This window comes from Nelumbo nucifera, chromosome 4 (assembly GCF_055504915.1).
Source record: "Nelumbo nucifera cultivar China Antique chromosome 4, China Antique-T2T, whole genome shotgun sequence".
NCBI classification, from domain to species: domain Eukaryota; kingdom Viridiplantae; phylum Streptophyta; class Magnoliopsida; order Proteales; family Nelumbonaceae; genus Nelumbo; species Nelumbo nucifera.
The window spans coordinates 42,105,100-42,123,307 of NC_142652.1; the positions used below are offsets into that span (position 1 = coordinate 42,105,100).

Sequence of the window (18,208 nt, forward strand, 5' to 3'; positions counted from 1 at the left end):
TGCATATATGTTTTCTTGTCACATTTTCTCGTAGTCCTGAACCTCCAAGTCTGAAAATTGACATGCTAATGTGTTAGAATTTTATAAATTCACTGGAGAAGGCCTGATATGGATTGGTAAATTGCAGAAATTGTGGCTGAATATTCATGGATAAAAAGATCCAAATCAAACATAAACAAACCCAGCTTGAAATTTCAAAAGGGCACGCTCTACCACAACATTAGAAGGAAAATCCTGAATTAGCATACACACTGTAGTGTTGTTGGTGAATCATCTCCAAAATTGCGTTTTCCATCATTTCATACAACTCATTATTCATCTCCGATCCAAAAAAATGAATGATTACATCTCAACCAGGTTCAATTAATGATGAACATTTTCTCAACAGAGAATTGTAGTCACTCTTTAAGTATGGAATAGACAAAGCTTGTTAAAACATAAACCCAGATTCAAAAAGCCCCAAATACATTATAAACTATAAGGTTTTTGAGGTATTTCTTATATGGACCATATCCGGTGCAAAAGGTAATCTGTCAAAAGCAAGTAAAATTCTCCAAGCCCAAGTAACAATATTTAGCAATTATACTTACAACTTCACATAATACAAATTATTTAAACCATATGGGGAGTACAAGACAAACTCTTGGTCTGTTTTAGATGAAAGAGACAAGTTTAGCAAACTCCGTTGGTCTTTTTGCCAGTCACCAGATTCCTCCAATAAGTCGTTATCTCCTCTTGCATCTCTCTCTCACTCTTTTTATTTGCATGTCCACCTCCATTGCCATCTTTTGTTTCAACTCGAGGCTGCACCCTGCTTGGCAAAGAGTCTAACTCCTTCAAAACCTTCTCTATATCAGCAATTAGCCGCACCGCAAGGCTTCTACCGAAATCCTCTCTAATCACCACTCGGAGGACAGCAATGTGTTGTGCATCAGGAGGCATTGTGTATGCTGGGACGATCCATCCAAACCTTCTCAAACTTTCTGATATTTCAAAGACCGTGTGCTTGCTGCAATCTTTAAGAGCAAAGGCAACTAGTGGTACACCCACATCCTTGGAGACCACATCAAACCGACCCATCTTTTCTATCCCTTCCCTCAACACCTTCGCATTCTCCATGCAATTTTCCATAACGTTCTTGTAACCCTTCACAAAATTGGCAAATGTGTATTAATAATATTCTTTCCCATTGAAAAGGAAAATAAGATAATGGATTAGCATAAAATTCTCAGTTAAGGGACTGGCATAGTAGGTCCAGCTGCTTGTTAGGTCTTGACAAAGAAATAAACATCACAAACCTGATCGATCCAAGTGAGACAGAAAAACATTGATAAAAATGAACAAATAAACTCCCAAATAATCCCACAAAAGTGAATATTACTGTCGTCCAACCAGGTTGATTTTTGCTCTAGCTAGTCTTCCAGGTAGCTAGGCACACAATTTAGGCATGTCTAACCCAAGCTCAGAACAGCCCAGGCTGAAATTTTAAATAGACTAGGGTTGGATTTTTAGTCCTTGGGCTAGGGCTGGACAGAAAACCCCGGTTTTTTTCAAGTTGGGCTCGGGCTAGTGCTAAGGTAATAGCTCGATTCAGCAGAACCAGAAACCAGCCAAACTACAAATACATGCATGCACATATATAAAAAGAAATATGCAATATTCTTATTTAATGATTTAAATTTCTGACGTTAAATAGGTTTATGGGAATTTTTAGTGCATAAGGCCTAATATGCCAACTTGAGCCTGATTGGTCAACCTGAGCTTTGCCCAGGTCCAAGCCCAACCTGACTGTGTCAAATCTCAGTTCAAGCTGGGCTTGGGTTGGGCACATCAGGCCTGACCTTGAATTTGGTCCTCTCTCAGGCCATAGACCAAAGACTTAAGGTTGGGCTTGGGCTGACCCTAAACCCAACCCAACTCACTCAAATTGCATCCCTACCATATTTGTTCAACCAACAAAGTAATCTAGTAAAACGCACGTCTTGTGTATTGGAACCTATTGGTTCAACTAGTGGGGTTCTCTATAAATACAATTGTGACAATTCCAAATTATGACTAAACACCAAAAGAAAGTAAGACTATACTGCAATAGGGATCATTCCAAATTAGGATGTGTTTTTAGAACTTTTAGAAGTTGTGAATTTAAGTTATGACTAAGTTATGGTTTTACCCTAGATTTTGTTTCTATTTTTGAAAACTGTTTCTCTTAAAATCAGTATTTTAGAGATAAGTCTCCATTCCATTTTGTCCTCTTCTTCATATAGTTGCATCTTCACTAGGAACAAAAAGAGCCTAGTGCTATACAAGAGGAGAACTTTGTAATTGAATATATGGAGATGTTCCATCTTCCTTATTCACTTAGGTGTGAACCGGTTTATCAATCCTTGAATCAAAGTTGATCATGATCAATATGTCATTCATTGTTGCCCTACCTTAAAGCCTTCATTTACTAGTATGGATAAAATATCCTTTACTAATTCTTTCAAATCCTTTTAGAGTACACACTCTATCTATCTATCAATCTATCTATATATTGAAAGCACAGACACTTGGTATATTGTGCTGTAAAAAAAAAACACCAAACATAATTCCCCTTAGTGGAGACACAATCCCCTTCATGTTAGAAAAATTGGAATCTCTTCTTACATTGAGATAAAAAGTAAAGTTAACAAAAATTACCTCAAACCCCAAACGGATTAACTGATAATATTGAGCAATTATTTGACTGGAGCCTGTCAAGAAAAAGACTACAATTAATACTTCTCTAAGCTATTAAATTGCCACTAAAACTGGGGATTAGTACTTCAAGAAGATAATCCAATATAACTGCAATATAAATAATATGTTTGTACTTGGGATACCAGAATTTTTTTTCTTGTATTGGGATAATCGAAATTGATAAGCCAAAACCAGTTGACTGATCAAATACTTTTAGTCATCCAGCACGTGAATATTTATGATTAAAGGGTGGTAATGAGCATAAACACCTTGGCCCTTGCACTAAATGAATGATCAGCAGACAATCCTAATGCTAAACGCCAAACTGTGTATGGCCCACTCAACATTTCAACTTCATACCTACTTGGCCTCATATAAAGTACAGTTTGCCCCTTCAACTCAGAGGTTCATCACATGTAAATTGTATTAGTAGCCAAACATTATGTGCTAAAATCATTTATTACCTATCCTTTAGGAAACACAAAGTAAAACTATGGAACAGAACATGTTCGGTATCCAATGGTGGTCCATGTTATTTGTGGTCTTGGGAAGGGTAGACTGGGTACAGTCCTAACCTTTGGCATATTTTTGCATTAAGTTTTCACCCTTAGACTCAAACCTGCTTTCTCACGCATGACAGCCCAAGATTTTACCATTAAACCAAGTAATGGACCCTAATATCACCAAAACCTTGCAATAAACAAATAAATTACCTTTCGAGAAGTTGAGAGTAAAAGTGGGTTGATCAGCCCCAAGATAATTTATGTGGAAGATAAGCTCTTCTGGCAAATCATCTTTAGTCCTCCAAACAACCCATCCCACACCAGCATAGACAAGGCCATACTTGTGCCCACTGACATTGATACTCTTAACCAGTGGCAGTCTGAAATCCCACTCAAGTTCCGGGTATAAGAATGGAGCTATGAATCCACCACTAGCAGCATCAACATGGATCGGAGTATCCCAACCAGTTTCCTTATTCTTCTTAGTAAGGAGATCATTCAAAAATTTGACATCTTCAAACTCCCCTGTAAGTGTCGAGCCCAATATTGCTGCCACACATATGGTATTCTCATCAACCATCTCTACTGCTTTCACTGGGTCCATCACATAGAAGCCTTCCCTTAGCTTCACCTCTTTCAGTTCCACCTCAAAGTACCTTGCAAATTTCTCCCAGCAAACCTGCATAAGGAATAATTGGATCACTGAGAAAGGGAGATTTAATTAAGCAGTTATAAACTAAACAAGAGATGTAAATGAGGGCAGCAGAAGTCACCATTTGTGGTTTCCCCATCTAGGATATCTCTTAGGTTAAGGAAACCAATCTATAGGCAAGTAGACATTTCGATATTTGGATCATTTCAGGATCATGGACTTTTATTCAAATAATTACAAAAGTATGACAGAATACTTTTGATCTGATGGGCAATAGTAAATGTAGATACAAGTAGGGGAAACTAGTCATCATTTAAGGCAATCCCCACTTGACATATCTCTTGGGTAAAATAGACAATCTGCTAGTACAGTTTCAGAAATCAGTGTCTAGGTGTCTAGATCATTTTAGGATTCTGGAGTTCTTTCTCTTTTAAGGTTCCATTTGTTTGCTATTTGAACATTGTCACGTGTGTCAATGCATGTGAATGCAAGTATAAATTCTTGTTTACTTTTGCTTCAGATTTTGCTTTGGCTTATTTGTTTGTGAGAAGTAAATGATATGGTCCCAACTTTTATATGAAAGGATGGAGGCAAGAGGAAGGTTATTTGTTTAGGAGTGAGGTAGGAGAAAAATTTAGTCCTCACTTGACATGAAAGAGAATTGTGGTAGGAGGAAGGTGGTGCAAATTTTGCATCAATTTTAAATTTGGGATACGAAAATGTGAAGTGCCAGTAAATGCAAATGAAACAAAAGAAAATATACAAATTTTGTATCAGATCATAAAAGTACAAATCATACTTAATCTGTTAAGTGAGGTCCCTAAATAAGTTTTTATTTATGCCCCCTCATGCGAAAGCCTATTAGGCTTGAAGCATGGACAAGCACAGTCCCATCCATACCTTGTGCTGAAATTTAATTATAATAAGGGCAGTGTGGATCACAAACTGGACAACTTGGTCAAACAAGCTCTGATACAATATCAAGGAGCTGTTCAACCTAAAAGCTTAAGCTGTTAGGTGAGGTCTCTTGGTAGGTTTTTATTCTCTAAAACAAACAAACAAATGCAACACTGAAAAGTCAATAAACATGACTCCAACAGAGATAAATAACACCTGTTTTTAGGGTTATCTGTTTCATTGGAGTTCCCTTCAAGATACGAGCTGTCAAAAGATTCAGTTTGATTCTAAGTGCCCAAGGATTGGAGTTTAACTTAAACAGGAGGCAATGAAATGGGTTTTCTTGAGCCTCATACCATGCTTAAAGGGTACTGGAAGAATTCTAGTTCTTTAGAGTTTAGACTTTTGTCTCGCTGACTCCTCTAGAAAAAATGTTCCTATATATGAATGTTTGTGGTGTGTACAACTGTTTGGAATTTGAAAATCCATACTCCTATTAATGCAAGATAAAATTCCAGTGTTCAAGATTCATACTATGCCTCAAGAGCTAGTTTAGATGTTTCATATGAAACAATAAATCATACCTGCACATTGGCACCAGTAACAATGTTTGGCTTATCGTAGGGTTTTCCCTCAGCTTTCCTCTTGTTCTGCCACTTCCTCTTGAAGGCTAGTCCTGCCAGCATTATTGCCTCTGAGGACCCTATTGTTCCCACTCCAATGGCTATTTCTTCCTCTCCTATTGGGGCATGGAAGAGGTGGGCTATCATATTTACACATCGATTCTGTCAAGACCAATTAATTATGATCAGAAACTAATTGGAAATGCAGCATAAAGGTTTTGAAACATGGCAACACAATGCAATAAGATAAATGCATACTTTACTAAGCAACACTTCATGATTTTAGTTCATTTCTCAATTAGTTATAATTTGAATGTGAGAATTTTATAAGATAACCTCAAAATTCATTCTAAACCCCTTGATCAAGAGGTTATAATGTGAATGTGAGATTCTATATATGAAACCATATACAAATATTGAAACACCGATTGACTGAAGGAAGCGAAAATTGAGCTTGTGCAGATGATCACAAGTTCATAACCATTTAGACAAATGGGAAATAGAAATGCCACATTAACAACAATAGACTTGTTAAAAGGTTTGTTGGATCATTTCCCTATCTAAATCCCATTTATAGACGGTTATGATGGTGCAGACTAATAAACAGTGGATTTGGCAACCAATCATGATTGAAGACACCAGTATCTTGTACCCATAAGATGTTGGTCCATGCATGCCTCACGTGTACAGAACACTGACGTGTTCACTCGTGACAGGTTGCCCACACCACTGCATGGTTTTGTCTCCAGTCCATCCAGTCACCAGGCAGTGATTCACGGTTATAATCCAAAGCTAAAACCATAGGTGCAGTGAGATCTGTTTGCATATAGGATCAACATCATGGGCTCATTATATTTGGGGCCATATGGGCCCGAGCCACACCAAACTCAGGTAACGTAACCTGCATGTAATATCAAGATCAAACCCCGAAAACTTTTTTATCATTTTTATTATTGATATATCATGCCCCAGGAAAGGCAGAAATCTGATGATTGGGCAGCGTAAGCAACCATCCATCCATAACACTGTACTTGTCCATAGTTCAAAAATCCCTCCAATAAGCCCCAGTTAAAAAGAGATCCCAACCAAAAATCAAGATTTCTGGCTGCCCATTTTTAGCATTTTGTCTTTCAAATCATTAATAAATGTTTTGCACCATCCAAACAAAACAAAAGTAAAATAGACAGATTTTTCTTGAGCCCAGATCTGCTGAAAGCAAAGGCATGATAACATGAGAGCATTGCATAATGCATACAGCTGCACATCAGGGGAGATGCTCCCCATGTATGACTAGATGCCATGCTCTAATCTCACTCACATGCTTTTTGCTTTACTCGTTTCAATTTTCTTATGGAAAATAGTTAGGTTGCAATGCCAAATGTGTTTCGACCTAAACAGTCAAGTGCTCTAGTTGTTGTAGTCAATTTCTGTTTTTTTTTTTTTTTGTTATGTTCCTTTCTTCTATCTGTTTCAGGCATGGTTTTCAAAACCGGACCAGACCGGACGGTTAACCGTTCGAACGGTTTTAACCGTTTTTTATTTATTTATTTGTCAGAACGGGCCAAGCATTCGGTTCAAACAGTCGGACCATTCAACCCAGTAACCGGACCCCTGACCGGTTCAGTCACCGGGTCAGTTTTAAAAACCATGGTTTCAGGTGTTTTCTGCTCTGTTTTTGTTTTGTTTCTTTCTTTTGAGTCTCTGATTCTGTTTGGTGGTGTTGTTCTGCTTCCATTTTGCTGCTCTCAATGAAATGTTCTTTCTACTTTCTACCAAATAGGCAAATATATATATATATATATAGTCAGACTCGGTTACTAATCTGGTGGATCCTGATTCTGAATATGTAACAGGTAAGAATCTTATGCTATTATGGTGGCCCAACATTCCCTTTGCCACCCAACATTCCTTGATCAGCACCTAGATTTGGAGAGGAGCATGGAAAGAATGGTTGGAGAAAATGAGAAAGATTTAGCAAGACCTTTTCCAAAGGTCATCAAGAGAAGAGAAAATAGAACAAGACCACTACAGGAGGAGGATGAAGCTGTCTTTGAAAAGGAGAAGGGAGAAAGAAATGAAAGGAAGGAAGAAAAGGTTTCTGATTTAGAAGAAGAAATTACAATAGATGAAAACCCAGGTTATTGAAAAATTGGTTGATATGGAAAAGATAGTAAATGCAGGAGTGATAGTTAATAAAGCATTGGCTATTCTTGTATTGGAGGGGAGAAGAATATACTAGAAGGATGTTAATAGAATTTGAAAACAATTATACATTGCCCGTGTAGGAGGTTGTTGAGGATAGACAAGAAAGTCCCTCATTGTCGGATGACGGCCACAACATTTTGAGATCAGATAGAACTGAAGAAGATGACATTGAAAAATTGCAGAGGTGGATGGTGCTCAGTTTTTTGAGAAAACCTCTGTTTTGAAACTGGGGAGGATCAATGTTCATTGAAGCTTGGGAAGGATACTTTAGCAGTTAAAAGACAGAAAACAGAGAAAGCATCAAGATATTTGGTTTCAAATGTATGTGCTATACCAAAAGGGAGTTTCTTTGGTATTGGACCCAACAAGAAGATATTAAAAGAACATCAAAGAAGTAATAGATTTGGAGGGTGTTCTGTTTTCACCAGTGCTGCACCGACTCTAAGTGAGTGAGGTTTGAGTCTGGTTCTTGGGTTGAAATATGGCTGTGTTCAGCTTGCTTTTGGGCCTTTTGGTTGATTTGTTTTATGGATTTCGTTAATGTGGCAAGTCTTGTTTTAGCTAGATAATTGGGTTATTGGGCTTCTGTGGTCCGTTTTATTGGGATCTTTTTCATATAGGGTCTTTTTGGGAGTTACAGTTAGTTTTTTTCCCCTCTTTGGAGTGACTACTAGTCACTAGACTTGCTCATGGGCCGGGCCGAGCCAGGCTTTCACTCTTCATTAACAGACTTTTTTTAAGGCCCAACCCCGAGCCTGGCCTGACCATTGGGCCTACAACTTGGGACCAAGCCCAGTCCTCATAAAAAAACCCTGAAGCCTGAGCCCAAAGTCTAAAGCTCAACTTGTTGTCGCTGCTATCACTGAACAGAGAGAGAGAGAGAGAGAAATTATAAAGAAAAAAATTAAAAATGTATATATTAAATTATTAATATATATTATAATAAATATTATATATTTTATATTATATAAATTAGTCAGGCCAGGTCGGGCTCAGGCCAAGATTTTTTGACAAATCCCAAGCCCAGACCGAAACACAATCGGGCTTGGTGTTTTGGGCCCAAGGTTAGGCCCACGGGCCTAACTACATGCCCAATCCCAACTGTGGTGTGGGCCAGGCCATCGGGCTACCCAGCCCATGAAACAGGTCTACTAGTCACTCTCCTTGTACCCAACTTGCACCCACAATCATGAACAACCAGATGAACAGAGAGCACGCTCACTGATATACACCCTACATGTGCATAACTGATGGGCTCAAAAAGAAAGCTCATGACTTGAAGAGATTGTAATAAGGGTATTTTGGTCTCCAAAAATCTCTTATTTAACCAAATGTACCAGCTACTGCTTCTAGGACTACTGTTGGTAGGGATGCAATGGGTCAGGTTAGCTCAAACCCAGCCCAAAAAAAGTCAGGTTGGGTTGAAGTTCAGGTCGAAAAGTATGAACCTGGCTTCATGTTCAAGAGGCTGGGTTGGGTTTGGCCTAACTTCAATTTATATCTGTACTAATGTATGTATACATGTAAGTAGGCATGTGTTGTATGTATCCCCTTGAAAAAAAAATTATGTAATACCTGTGTGATGTGTGTGTGTATGTATGAATGCATCTCTCCATTTATGTATATTTATGTATATATATGTACATATGCATTATGAATGGAAATAATTTTAAGTTTGAAAGAAAAAATTTGCTAAACCATGATAAATATATCCTTCCGTATATAATATTGCTAAAAATGAGTTGACCTCAACCCTTGAGGCTAGCTAGGACAATAAGAACATGAGTAAAAACTATGGCCAGAACCCAACCTGATGTCAACTTTGCATTGGGTTAGAGTTGAATTCAGATCTGGTCCCAACAGCCATTGCAGCTGCGCATTGGGAACATCTCCCTTGAAACTGGTTTGAACAGCAATTGCATATGTACATGGGATCATCTCGCCATGCGACTATACATGGGAACATCTTGCCATGACAAGGGAGATGTTTCCAATGCACAACTGCAATGGTTGTTGGGACACTGTATTAGGACCAGATCCAAACTCGGGTTAGAGTTGTGGGTTCAACAACTCGGGCTGGTTAGGGTTAACTTCAACCCAACCTAACTCGGCCAAACCTGCAACCCCTATTATTTGGTCATACATAAATAAAATATATATTTCGTAAATTACGAAGACCCCCCTACGCTATGAGATCAATGACAAATACCCCCTAAACTTTCATTTGTGACAAAAACCTCTTGAACTTTCACTTTGTAACAAATACCCCTTTTTCATTAGATTTCTGTCAATTAACATCGAAAATATTCTTATTTAGCTATTTAAAATTTTTTGAATCCCCAAATTACCCTTGTCTTATTTATTTAAATGATTTATAATTCGATTAATTTTCTAAGTATAACATTAAAATCCTCTAGGTAGACTAGGTTGCTCCAATAGATCCTTGTAGATTTTTTATTGGATTCAATATTCAAATGAAATGCTAGAGGTTTCTTTCTTATAGAAACAAATTTATGGTTTTTCTTGATTTTTTGGAGAAAGGAATAGATAATTTTAAGATGAAGAGAGACATTTAATGTCATTAAAATGAATCGAGAATTAAAAAAAAAAAAAATCTATGCCAATGAAATGGTTCTTGTTAATTTAATTGGTTTCATTGGAGAAAATGGAGGTATTTTTGGTCAAATAGAGTTTACAAGAAATGAACGAGAAAAAGAAAATAAGAAAAGTCCAAATTGGCATTTTAGTAATTTAAAACATTCCATCATTTGACTTAACAGTTAGGAATATTTGTGGCAAAGTAAAATTTCAAGGGATCTTTGTAAAGTTTAGGGGTACTTGTCACTAATCGCATGGTAAAAGGGGGATCTTTGTAATTTACCCTTTTTATGAAATCAGCAGAATAGTAAATTTTTTTTAAGCCAGTGGAAAGGTAGATAGATAGGATCAACAAAAATAAGGTTGACAATAATCCAAAACGGCTGTTAGGCTGTGTTTGATTGCAGTGCAATTTTATTTAATGCATAAGAGAGCAAAGGAAAACAATACAAATTCTGGTTTAATTTTGTTTTGAGGTTTACTTTATTTTACTTTAGATCTTATTTTACTTCATTTACACTACAATCAAACAAAATAGATAAAATTTGAAACAAAAATAAATCAAAAATTCAAAATTCACACTCAAATCATATGCACTATCATAGCAAGTAAAATTACACTACAACAAAGCTTAAGCTTAGGAGTAGACATCACTCATCCAGAGTTCAGCTTCGAATTGACAACATGTCATTCCCACGTGTCACCTCATGGTTCATCCACATGGAAAACATACAGATCCTTTGAATTAGAAAATCATGGGAAATTTTCGCTGCCCACTTTTCTTTTTCATGCAACACGTGGCCGGGACACTCTGAATTAGAGTTCAGCTTTGAACAGTTGAATGTTATAACCTTGGTAATATCTCTATACTTATGTGAGACTCCCGATATGCAAAGTTGTAAGAGGCTTTTCGACAGATGTAGACACCGGCTTGCACAGACACAAGTGAATTCTCCCAATTAACATTTTTCATTGACGGTGTTATCACAGTTTCAATAAGAAAATAAAAAAAAAAATGTTATATTTTTATAACCAATTACTTTTTCATCTCCACAACCCTCTCTTTTGCTTCCTACTCATCTCCGCTCCTCGCTGCCGAATAGTTGCCACCCAGGCCACTTATCTTTCTCTTAAAGGATAGAGATGGGCGTGAATTGGTAAACGTGTCCGGTCCAAAAACGCACTCAAGTGACTCAACAGCCCATCCTGGATAACTTACTTTTTCTATTCACTCTCTATCCGCCGTGAATTGCAGCAACACATCTCTATTATAAATTGATTTGAGAGATGTGTGGCGGATAAAGAGTGTTATTCCCTGGATGCATTTCTCAGTGAAGTAACGTGTCATGCAGGGGGAGCTCTGTTGACAACCTGTTTTGTCGAACGTTGACGGAATAAAAGGTTTCCCCTAAACAATACAGAATTACAGATAGAGGAGAGAATTCCAGATCAAGAGGGTGAGAAATCGCAACTTGCCTGAAGCTCAGTGGTGACGGGATACTCGTCCATGTCGACGTAGTTCTTGTTGATGGCGTCCATGATGAGCTTATCGCACTCCGGCTCCATCCATGTGGTCACAAAGGAGGCCAGGTTCAGCCTCGGGTTCCCGTCCAGCATCAGCTCGTCGCTGATGATCTGATACGCCGCTTCCTTTGGGATCGACTGCTCCGGCATCTTGAACCTGCAGTCACCAACCTCATCAGAATCCAAATCCAAAAAAGCGAAAGAAGAAACACAGAGAAACGAAAAGTTCAGTAGGTTCAAGAACTCGCCTGGGAAGCGATGTGCGCACATATCTGGACGCGAATGTCGACTGCACATTCTCGCTGGAGTCTGTAGCCGTCGATGATACCACCATTTTTTTTCTTCTCTGCGAGGAGATTGGCGAGATGATAGTCTTTACCGGTAGAATTAGAGGAGGATTTGAGCTTCAGTGATTGCTTGGTAGGATCAGGAGACAAGCCTCTTTTCCTTTTTCTTTTTTCGAAGAGTTACCGTAGAATTGAAATTGAGGGACGCTTGTAAAGTATGGGCAGATCGCCTTTAAATGGGCCCCGATATTTAAACAGATAAAACTCATAAAAGGGAACCGACATGGAGACAATATGTCACCAAACCGCGTCGAGAAATGGAAAAGCCGCGGTATTTATTAGTCGGTAACAAATCAGAGCTACGATTGACACGTGGAATTTGATAAATGTATGGTGGGGCCTCAGACAGGTCTATCTTTCGTTGTCCGTCCCCGTCATGTCCAATGGTTATAATTAGATAGGTATGGTGAAATTTGATAAATTATTGATTCGTTTGACATTTTCTGAATGTTTTTTGTTTTGACTATTTTTGTATTTTTTAAAATTACAAATTTACAACAGTCGAACCTCTTACCTAGAAATAATGGCCAAAGCAGTTCTAGTTGTCGGCTGTTTTTTTAAAACGTTGTTTAGAATCCTCAAGGAGTGGGAGGTGTTGAGAGAAAATGAACAAAACATAAAGTAAATGGTAGGGAACTGTAGATTGGTCCGACTTTTGGGCTTAATGAGGTACATACCTAGGTCATTAATTTTCATTTTATTTCTTCAATTCTTGATTTGGCACTGCATGGTGAAGCTTGGGTAATGGGCTCATTCTTTTCATTGTAAATTTCTAGTCTTTGATAAATAGAGAAGGAATGTGTTCATTTCTTGTCTCAATTTTTTTTATTAAGGTGCACCTTCCCAAGGATTGCTGGGATTAGAGAAGGGGCGATAGAGTTTCTTTATAAAGATAGGATTTCAACTTTCACATCTTAATGAAGGGTAAAATTGTCGAAGGTAACGGTGGAAAAGTATACTTAAGTCTAATTGCAAAACTAATTGTACGTTTAAGTCAATTTATGAAAATTCAAGGTATATTTAAGTCCCTTTACCCCTTTTTACTACTAAGGAAATGTAGTTTACATAATACAATCATAAACAAAATTTGGATTTCCTCCTCAAGGTTTCATTCTCACACCCACCTCATGACAATTGCAGCCATGCATTAGGAGCATCTCTGCCCATCAATGAAAACCAAAGTTTTAAAAATTGAGCCAAAAACAGAAGCGCTTTGACCATTGGTTTTCAGGTTAGTGGTTCAACCATATGGAACAAACAGTTCAGGTGATTTAATCTATTTGACTTATTAGGGTAAACATTATATATTGGAAAAATCTATGATGCGGAAAAGATATGATATAGAAAGAGTTTTGACCAATCAAAACACACCCTGAATTTTGATAAATAACACCTGACTCATTACTATGTTTCTGATTCCAGTTTATTGGTCAGATATTTTTCAGATATCATATATTTTCCATATCATAGTCTAACTCATATATATTATAAGAACAGAGAAGTAGGTGATTGTTTGCTGTGAAAGGAAAGAAAAGAAGAAAAGGAAAAGGGAGAAAAAAAAGAAAAAAAAAAAAAAAAAAAAGAAGAAAGGAAAAAGAAGAAGGTGGTTCACCAATGATGACGGCAGCAACAGCAGCGACGGTAACAAACAGCAATGGCGACCGTAAATATGATCTTAGATCTCTCAGTTTCCCTCTCTCTCTCATCTCAGTGATCTCATATCTGAGATCCCATTTCAGTCCCTCCCCCATCTCTCGTTCTCCTCTCTGCAGAAATATTCCAATCGTGTTGATCAAAACTTATGAATTCAGCCACTTTTTCGATGATGATAGTAATTGTAAGTCATCGAGGTTAGTAGGGCTTGGGTAAACCATGGTATCCATGGGTCACATAGGCCATTTTTGTTCCAACCATTGCCAATCACCATTAGGACATTACGTCAAAGATCATGTCGGCAATTCAGCATACAACACCAAATAGTTGACCCTCCCGTTGTAGCTGGGATACACCAAAAGGAGTGTGAATTCATTAAGTATCACTATTTTGCTTTTAGTATTTGAACCCACAAAACCATCAATAGTTAGCAACCTCCAACATAACTACATCACCAAAGCTCTGTTTTTTATAGTTATTTATATTCTTCACTCCTAGCCCTCCTTGGTCCTTAGGAAATCACATGATTCTCCGTAGAAAGGTTTTTTATCATCAGCATAGCCCACCAAAAATCCCCCTGTAGAGAGTTGAGTGTAGAACAAACATTTTTTGAAAATAGTGTTGTTCCCATAAGGGGATGGCAGCTACATTACTCTTAAGCAAAACAGTCCTTGTAGCATGAGAGAGATACCATGTTTTCTATCCAATTAAGTCCGGATTTGATTTTCTCAAGAACCAGTTGAGCATCACCAAAAGTTTTATGCTGATTTATGAGAAAGCATCCCAGATATTTTTCATCATCCATTCATCCTTCGTACTTACCACCCCAAGAGCCTAAAATAGTATGTTAAGTTTGTCGATGGATGTTTGGACTAAATAGAAGAGAAGATTTGGAATGATTCACTTGTTGTCTAAACCAACTCCCAAATAAATGTAGAATGTCCTTAATTTTGCATGCTTTCATTTGAGGAATTCCTTCCAAATATTATGGCATCGTCCAAATTAACATTAAATGGTTCAATTTGCAAATCCTGTAACCAAAAAGAAAGACCGACCATGGAGTGACTGTGTTTCCAAGGAGTGTAACAACATCCAATCCGAGAATGAACAAATATGGTGATAGAGGGCACCCTTAGACAAATCCCTCGTTGTGGTAGAATGGAATTAGGAGTACCATTAATAATGAAAGAGAGGGACACAGTCGAGAGGCAGCAAGAAATAAAATTATAGAAATAAGCATCAAATCCATGAAATTGGTAAGACATGCAAGAGAAAATCCCATTCCATTCGGTCATACGTTTTTGAGAGATTTATTTTAGGTAAAAATGCACGGTGCCGGTCAATGAACTACCTCTATAACAATCATTTTATTATCAGTGATATGGCGGCCCAATACGAAGGCATTTTGAGTCGGAGTAATTAGTCTTGGCAGAATAGTTCGAAGCCTGTTGCCACAACTTTATACGTGACATTGCAAAAACCAATAGGGCGAAAATCAGTTGTTTCCGCGCCCACTTTTTTAGGTGTAAGAGCTACATGAATTCCATTGATCTGATTAATGAAGTCCTCGGAAAGATAGTTGTCCAACATTTTTTTGTAAAAAAGTGCAAGTATATGCCATCTGGCCGTAGACCCTTTAGCTGCTCAATAACAAAGAGAGCTTCAAATATTTTCGATCCACATCAGTAATATCATGGGGAACAAAATTATTGTCTAAAGATTCAAATTGAGGCTAAGAAGAAGTAAACAAATTCAAATAATAATGTCTTATGGTACCTTCAATTTCAACCGGGTCAGCAATCCAAACCCCTGATTCTGAAGCCAATCAATTGAAATTTTCTTTTTTTGATTTGTGGAAAATGGGTGAAAATCTAGTATTACGGTCTCCACTCAATAACTAATTGCATTGAGATCTTTGGTACTGATGTTGCTCGATCCTAGGTAGTGTAAGAATCGAAGTTACAATCAGATGATCCTTGCCAGCTGGGCAGAGTCGAGGTGGAAGGACGGAATCACGCACCAAGATCTGTAAACACAAAATCAGTCAAAGGCCCGAGGAGTTATCCCCAGGTAGATACTCCAATTCTCAAGTCAGTAGAAGGTAGTGGGCGATCGGGCCGAGCAATTAGAGAACAATGCTGATCCGAGCAATAGTAGTTGTGTGGAAGTTGAGAATTGAATCCCTTAACTTGAGCGGGAGATACCTTTTTATAGTTGAAGATCCATGTCCTGGTCAGATGAGGCTTCCGGGGTTGTTGGGATGAGGTTAGCCACCAAGGTCTTCGGGATAAGACCTAATCCCCAGTGGAGTTGTCCCCATCCTATGTCCTATCTTGGTTGTGCTTATCCGCATGTCATGGGATCATTGTGGCTGAGGAGATAAGGTGGGGCTAGAGAGGTGGGTTGGTACTGATGTGGTTGCGGAGTCAAGCTCCGCGGCATAGCAGTAATGTGGCTGAGGTGATTGGGTAGCCAAGTGGCATCCAAAACCAGCTCGACCATGACCCAAATACCACTCCCCCAGTTCCGAAGTCGAGGGGTAAAGTGCTCGGTCGAGGTGTAACGCAGAAGAGAGCTTTAGTCATTGGCTAAGTAACTCAAAGTTGAAGTCTGGTTGAGCTGCGTGGAACTTGTCGAAATTCGAAACCCAAACACCACCCTCTGATGCTGGTCTGTGGCACGTTGCGGGAGGGCTCTTCGGTCTTCAGCTGAGGAACTTAAAGTGAAAATTCAGAACCTGAACACCACTCCCCTAGTTCCGAAGTCAAAGAGTGAAGTGCCCGACTGTAACGGGGTGTGGAAGAACCTTTCAGTTGTCAGTCGAGGAGTTTGAAGCCGATTCCAGTTAGGCGTGCCGATGGGGTCGGAGAACTTGGTTGGACCGGTTCTATGTGATGAATCGATAGGGTCGATGGTTGCACCATCTCCAAAATGGGTTGTTAGAAGTATCACTTCAACTCCCAAGGTTTCACGCATGTGAAGAGCAATTGTGTCGATTGGGCTTCCTAGGCTTGTCAGAGCGGTGTTTTGATCTTTGCTGTCAATCTTGCTTTGATCTAGGTTGCTTGAGGTTCTATAAATAGGGGAGAAGAGCATTTCCCCTTTGTCACTTGCAAAGGAAGTTGCTTAGAGAGCTCGATGAGGAGTAGTTTGCAGTGCTCGGTGTTTGCTTTAGTTTTGCGGTCCTAGCTTCCAAGACTTAGGTATGATGTCTTCCTCGTCCTTCCACTCTTCCTCTTCCTTTTCTTTTGATTCTTCTAGTTTTAGTGCTTCCCACTATGAGTTTGAGCCGGGATCTTTCCCCGAGGTCGGGGTCAAGGGACCGTAGCCGAGGATTTTGAAGAGGTTGCGGCTAGGCCGTTGAGTGTGGAGATAGAGCTTCCTACGTGGGTTGGCCGCCGATTTGGGACCACCTTTTGTTGTTTGAATCCTGGGGATATGGCTTGGATCCGAGCTCTGTACTGCATTCCTAAGGATCACGAGTTAAGGTGTTCACGACCAAGTGAGAGGCCCACAGATGCTTGGTCAAGCGAGCTCTGTGTGTATGAAAAGAGTCTGGAGGCCTGGCCGGGGTTCTCTTTGCACGAGGGAGTAGTCGGGGTGTTCGCATGCTACCAGTGCTACTGGTGCAACTAATGCCGAACTCTTTTAGATTTCTAATTGGTCTCATGTTGTATTGTCGTGTCCATGATCTTGAGCTTACCTTGGGGATGGTGAGCTATTTCCTTCAACTGAAGCACTACTAGCAAGGCTACTACTATTTTTCGGCTAGGCAGCGAGCTATTTCCTTCAACTAAAGCACTACTAGCAGGGATACTATTATTTCTCGGCTAAGCAGCGCATAAGGGTACTGGTCGGGCCCCGTCCTCGATGAAACACTGGAAAGAGGGATTCTTCTTTGTATGCTGTCCCGGGAGCTCGCCTCTTCCAGTCGTGCTTCAAGAGCCGAGGATGAAAGTTTCGCAGCCCAAGTGGGAGCGGCTTACCGAACAGGAGAGAGCGGTCATAAATGTGATTGAGGAGATCAGCATGATATTGTACACGTCCTTCTCGATGTTGATCCCTGTTGGGCTAATGTGAAGGGAGGCTGGTCCGTTCTGTAGCTTTAATTCGTCTGTTGATTCTCTTTCCCGAGTTGGTAACTTGTCCTGACTAATTTCTCACTTTTCGGTGCAGGTATCAATATGGCGAGCGAAGAGAGGAAGTTGTTCGTAGGATGATGGCCGAGCAACAGAGGCGCAACCGAGGTGGTTCAAGGGCCCAACCCCGTTCTGAAACAATTCCGCCGAGGTCCGTCGAGAGGGCATACTGGTAGCAGAAGAGAGTTGGGCAGTGGGGCGATGACAAGGAGATCGTGGTAGTTGACTCGGACGAGGGTTACCAGTTTGCTATTCCCCCTTCTCCGCGGATGGACATACCTGGGAGCAGCAACTCGGCCTTTTACATGCCACAGTGGGTCGTTCTTCTTGAGGACTCGAGATGGAGGGA

At 39.4% G+C, this 18,208-nt stretch overlaps 1 protein-coding gene across 1 annotated transcript; it reads right to left on the bottom strand.

Moving 5' to 3' along the window:
• Positions 1–427: 427 nt before the first annotated feature.
• LOC104611028 (glutamate decarboxylase-like) lies at positions 428–12,230 on the bottom strand. The gene is made up of 6 exons (XM_010277934.3): positions 11,969–12,230; positions 11,673–11,877; positions 5,355–5,555; positions 3,432–3,900; positions 2,680–2,732; positions 428–1,146 (listed from the first exon to the last, which is right to left on the bottom strand). The coding sequence occupies exons 1-6, from the start codon at positions 12,052–12,054 to the stop codon at positions 673–675; spliced, it is 1,488 nt and encodes a 495-aa protein (XP_010276236.1). The 5' UTR covers positions 12,055–12,230; the 3' UTR covers positions 428–672.
• Positions 12,231–18,208: the final 5,978 nt, after the last annotated feature.

Coding starts and splice junctions, on each gene's coding strand:
- LOC104611028 (XM_010277934.3), bottom strand. CDS start 12,054: ATGGTGGTATCATCGACGGCTACAGACTCCAGCGAGAATGTGCAGTCG. Junction 11,878..11,968: donor GTGCGCACATCGCTTCCCAG/GCGAGTTCTTGA, acceptor TGGTGACTGCAG/GTTCAAGATGCCGGAGCAGT. Junction 1,147..2,679: donor TAATCCGTTTGGGGTTTGAG/GTAATTTTTGTT, acceptor AATTTTGTGAAG/GGTTACAAGAACGTTATGGA.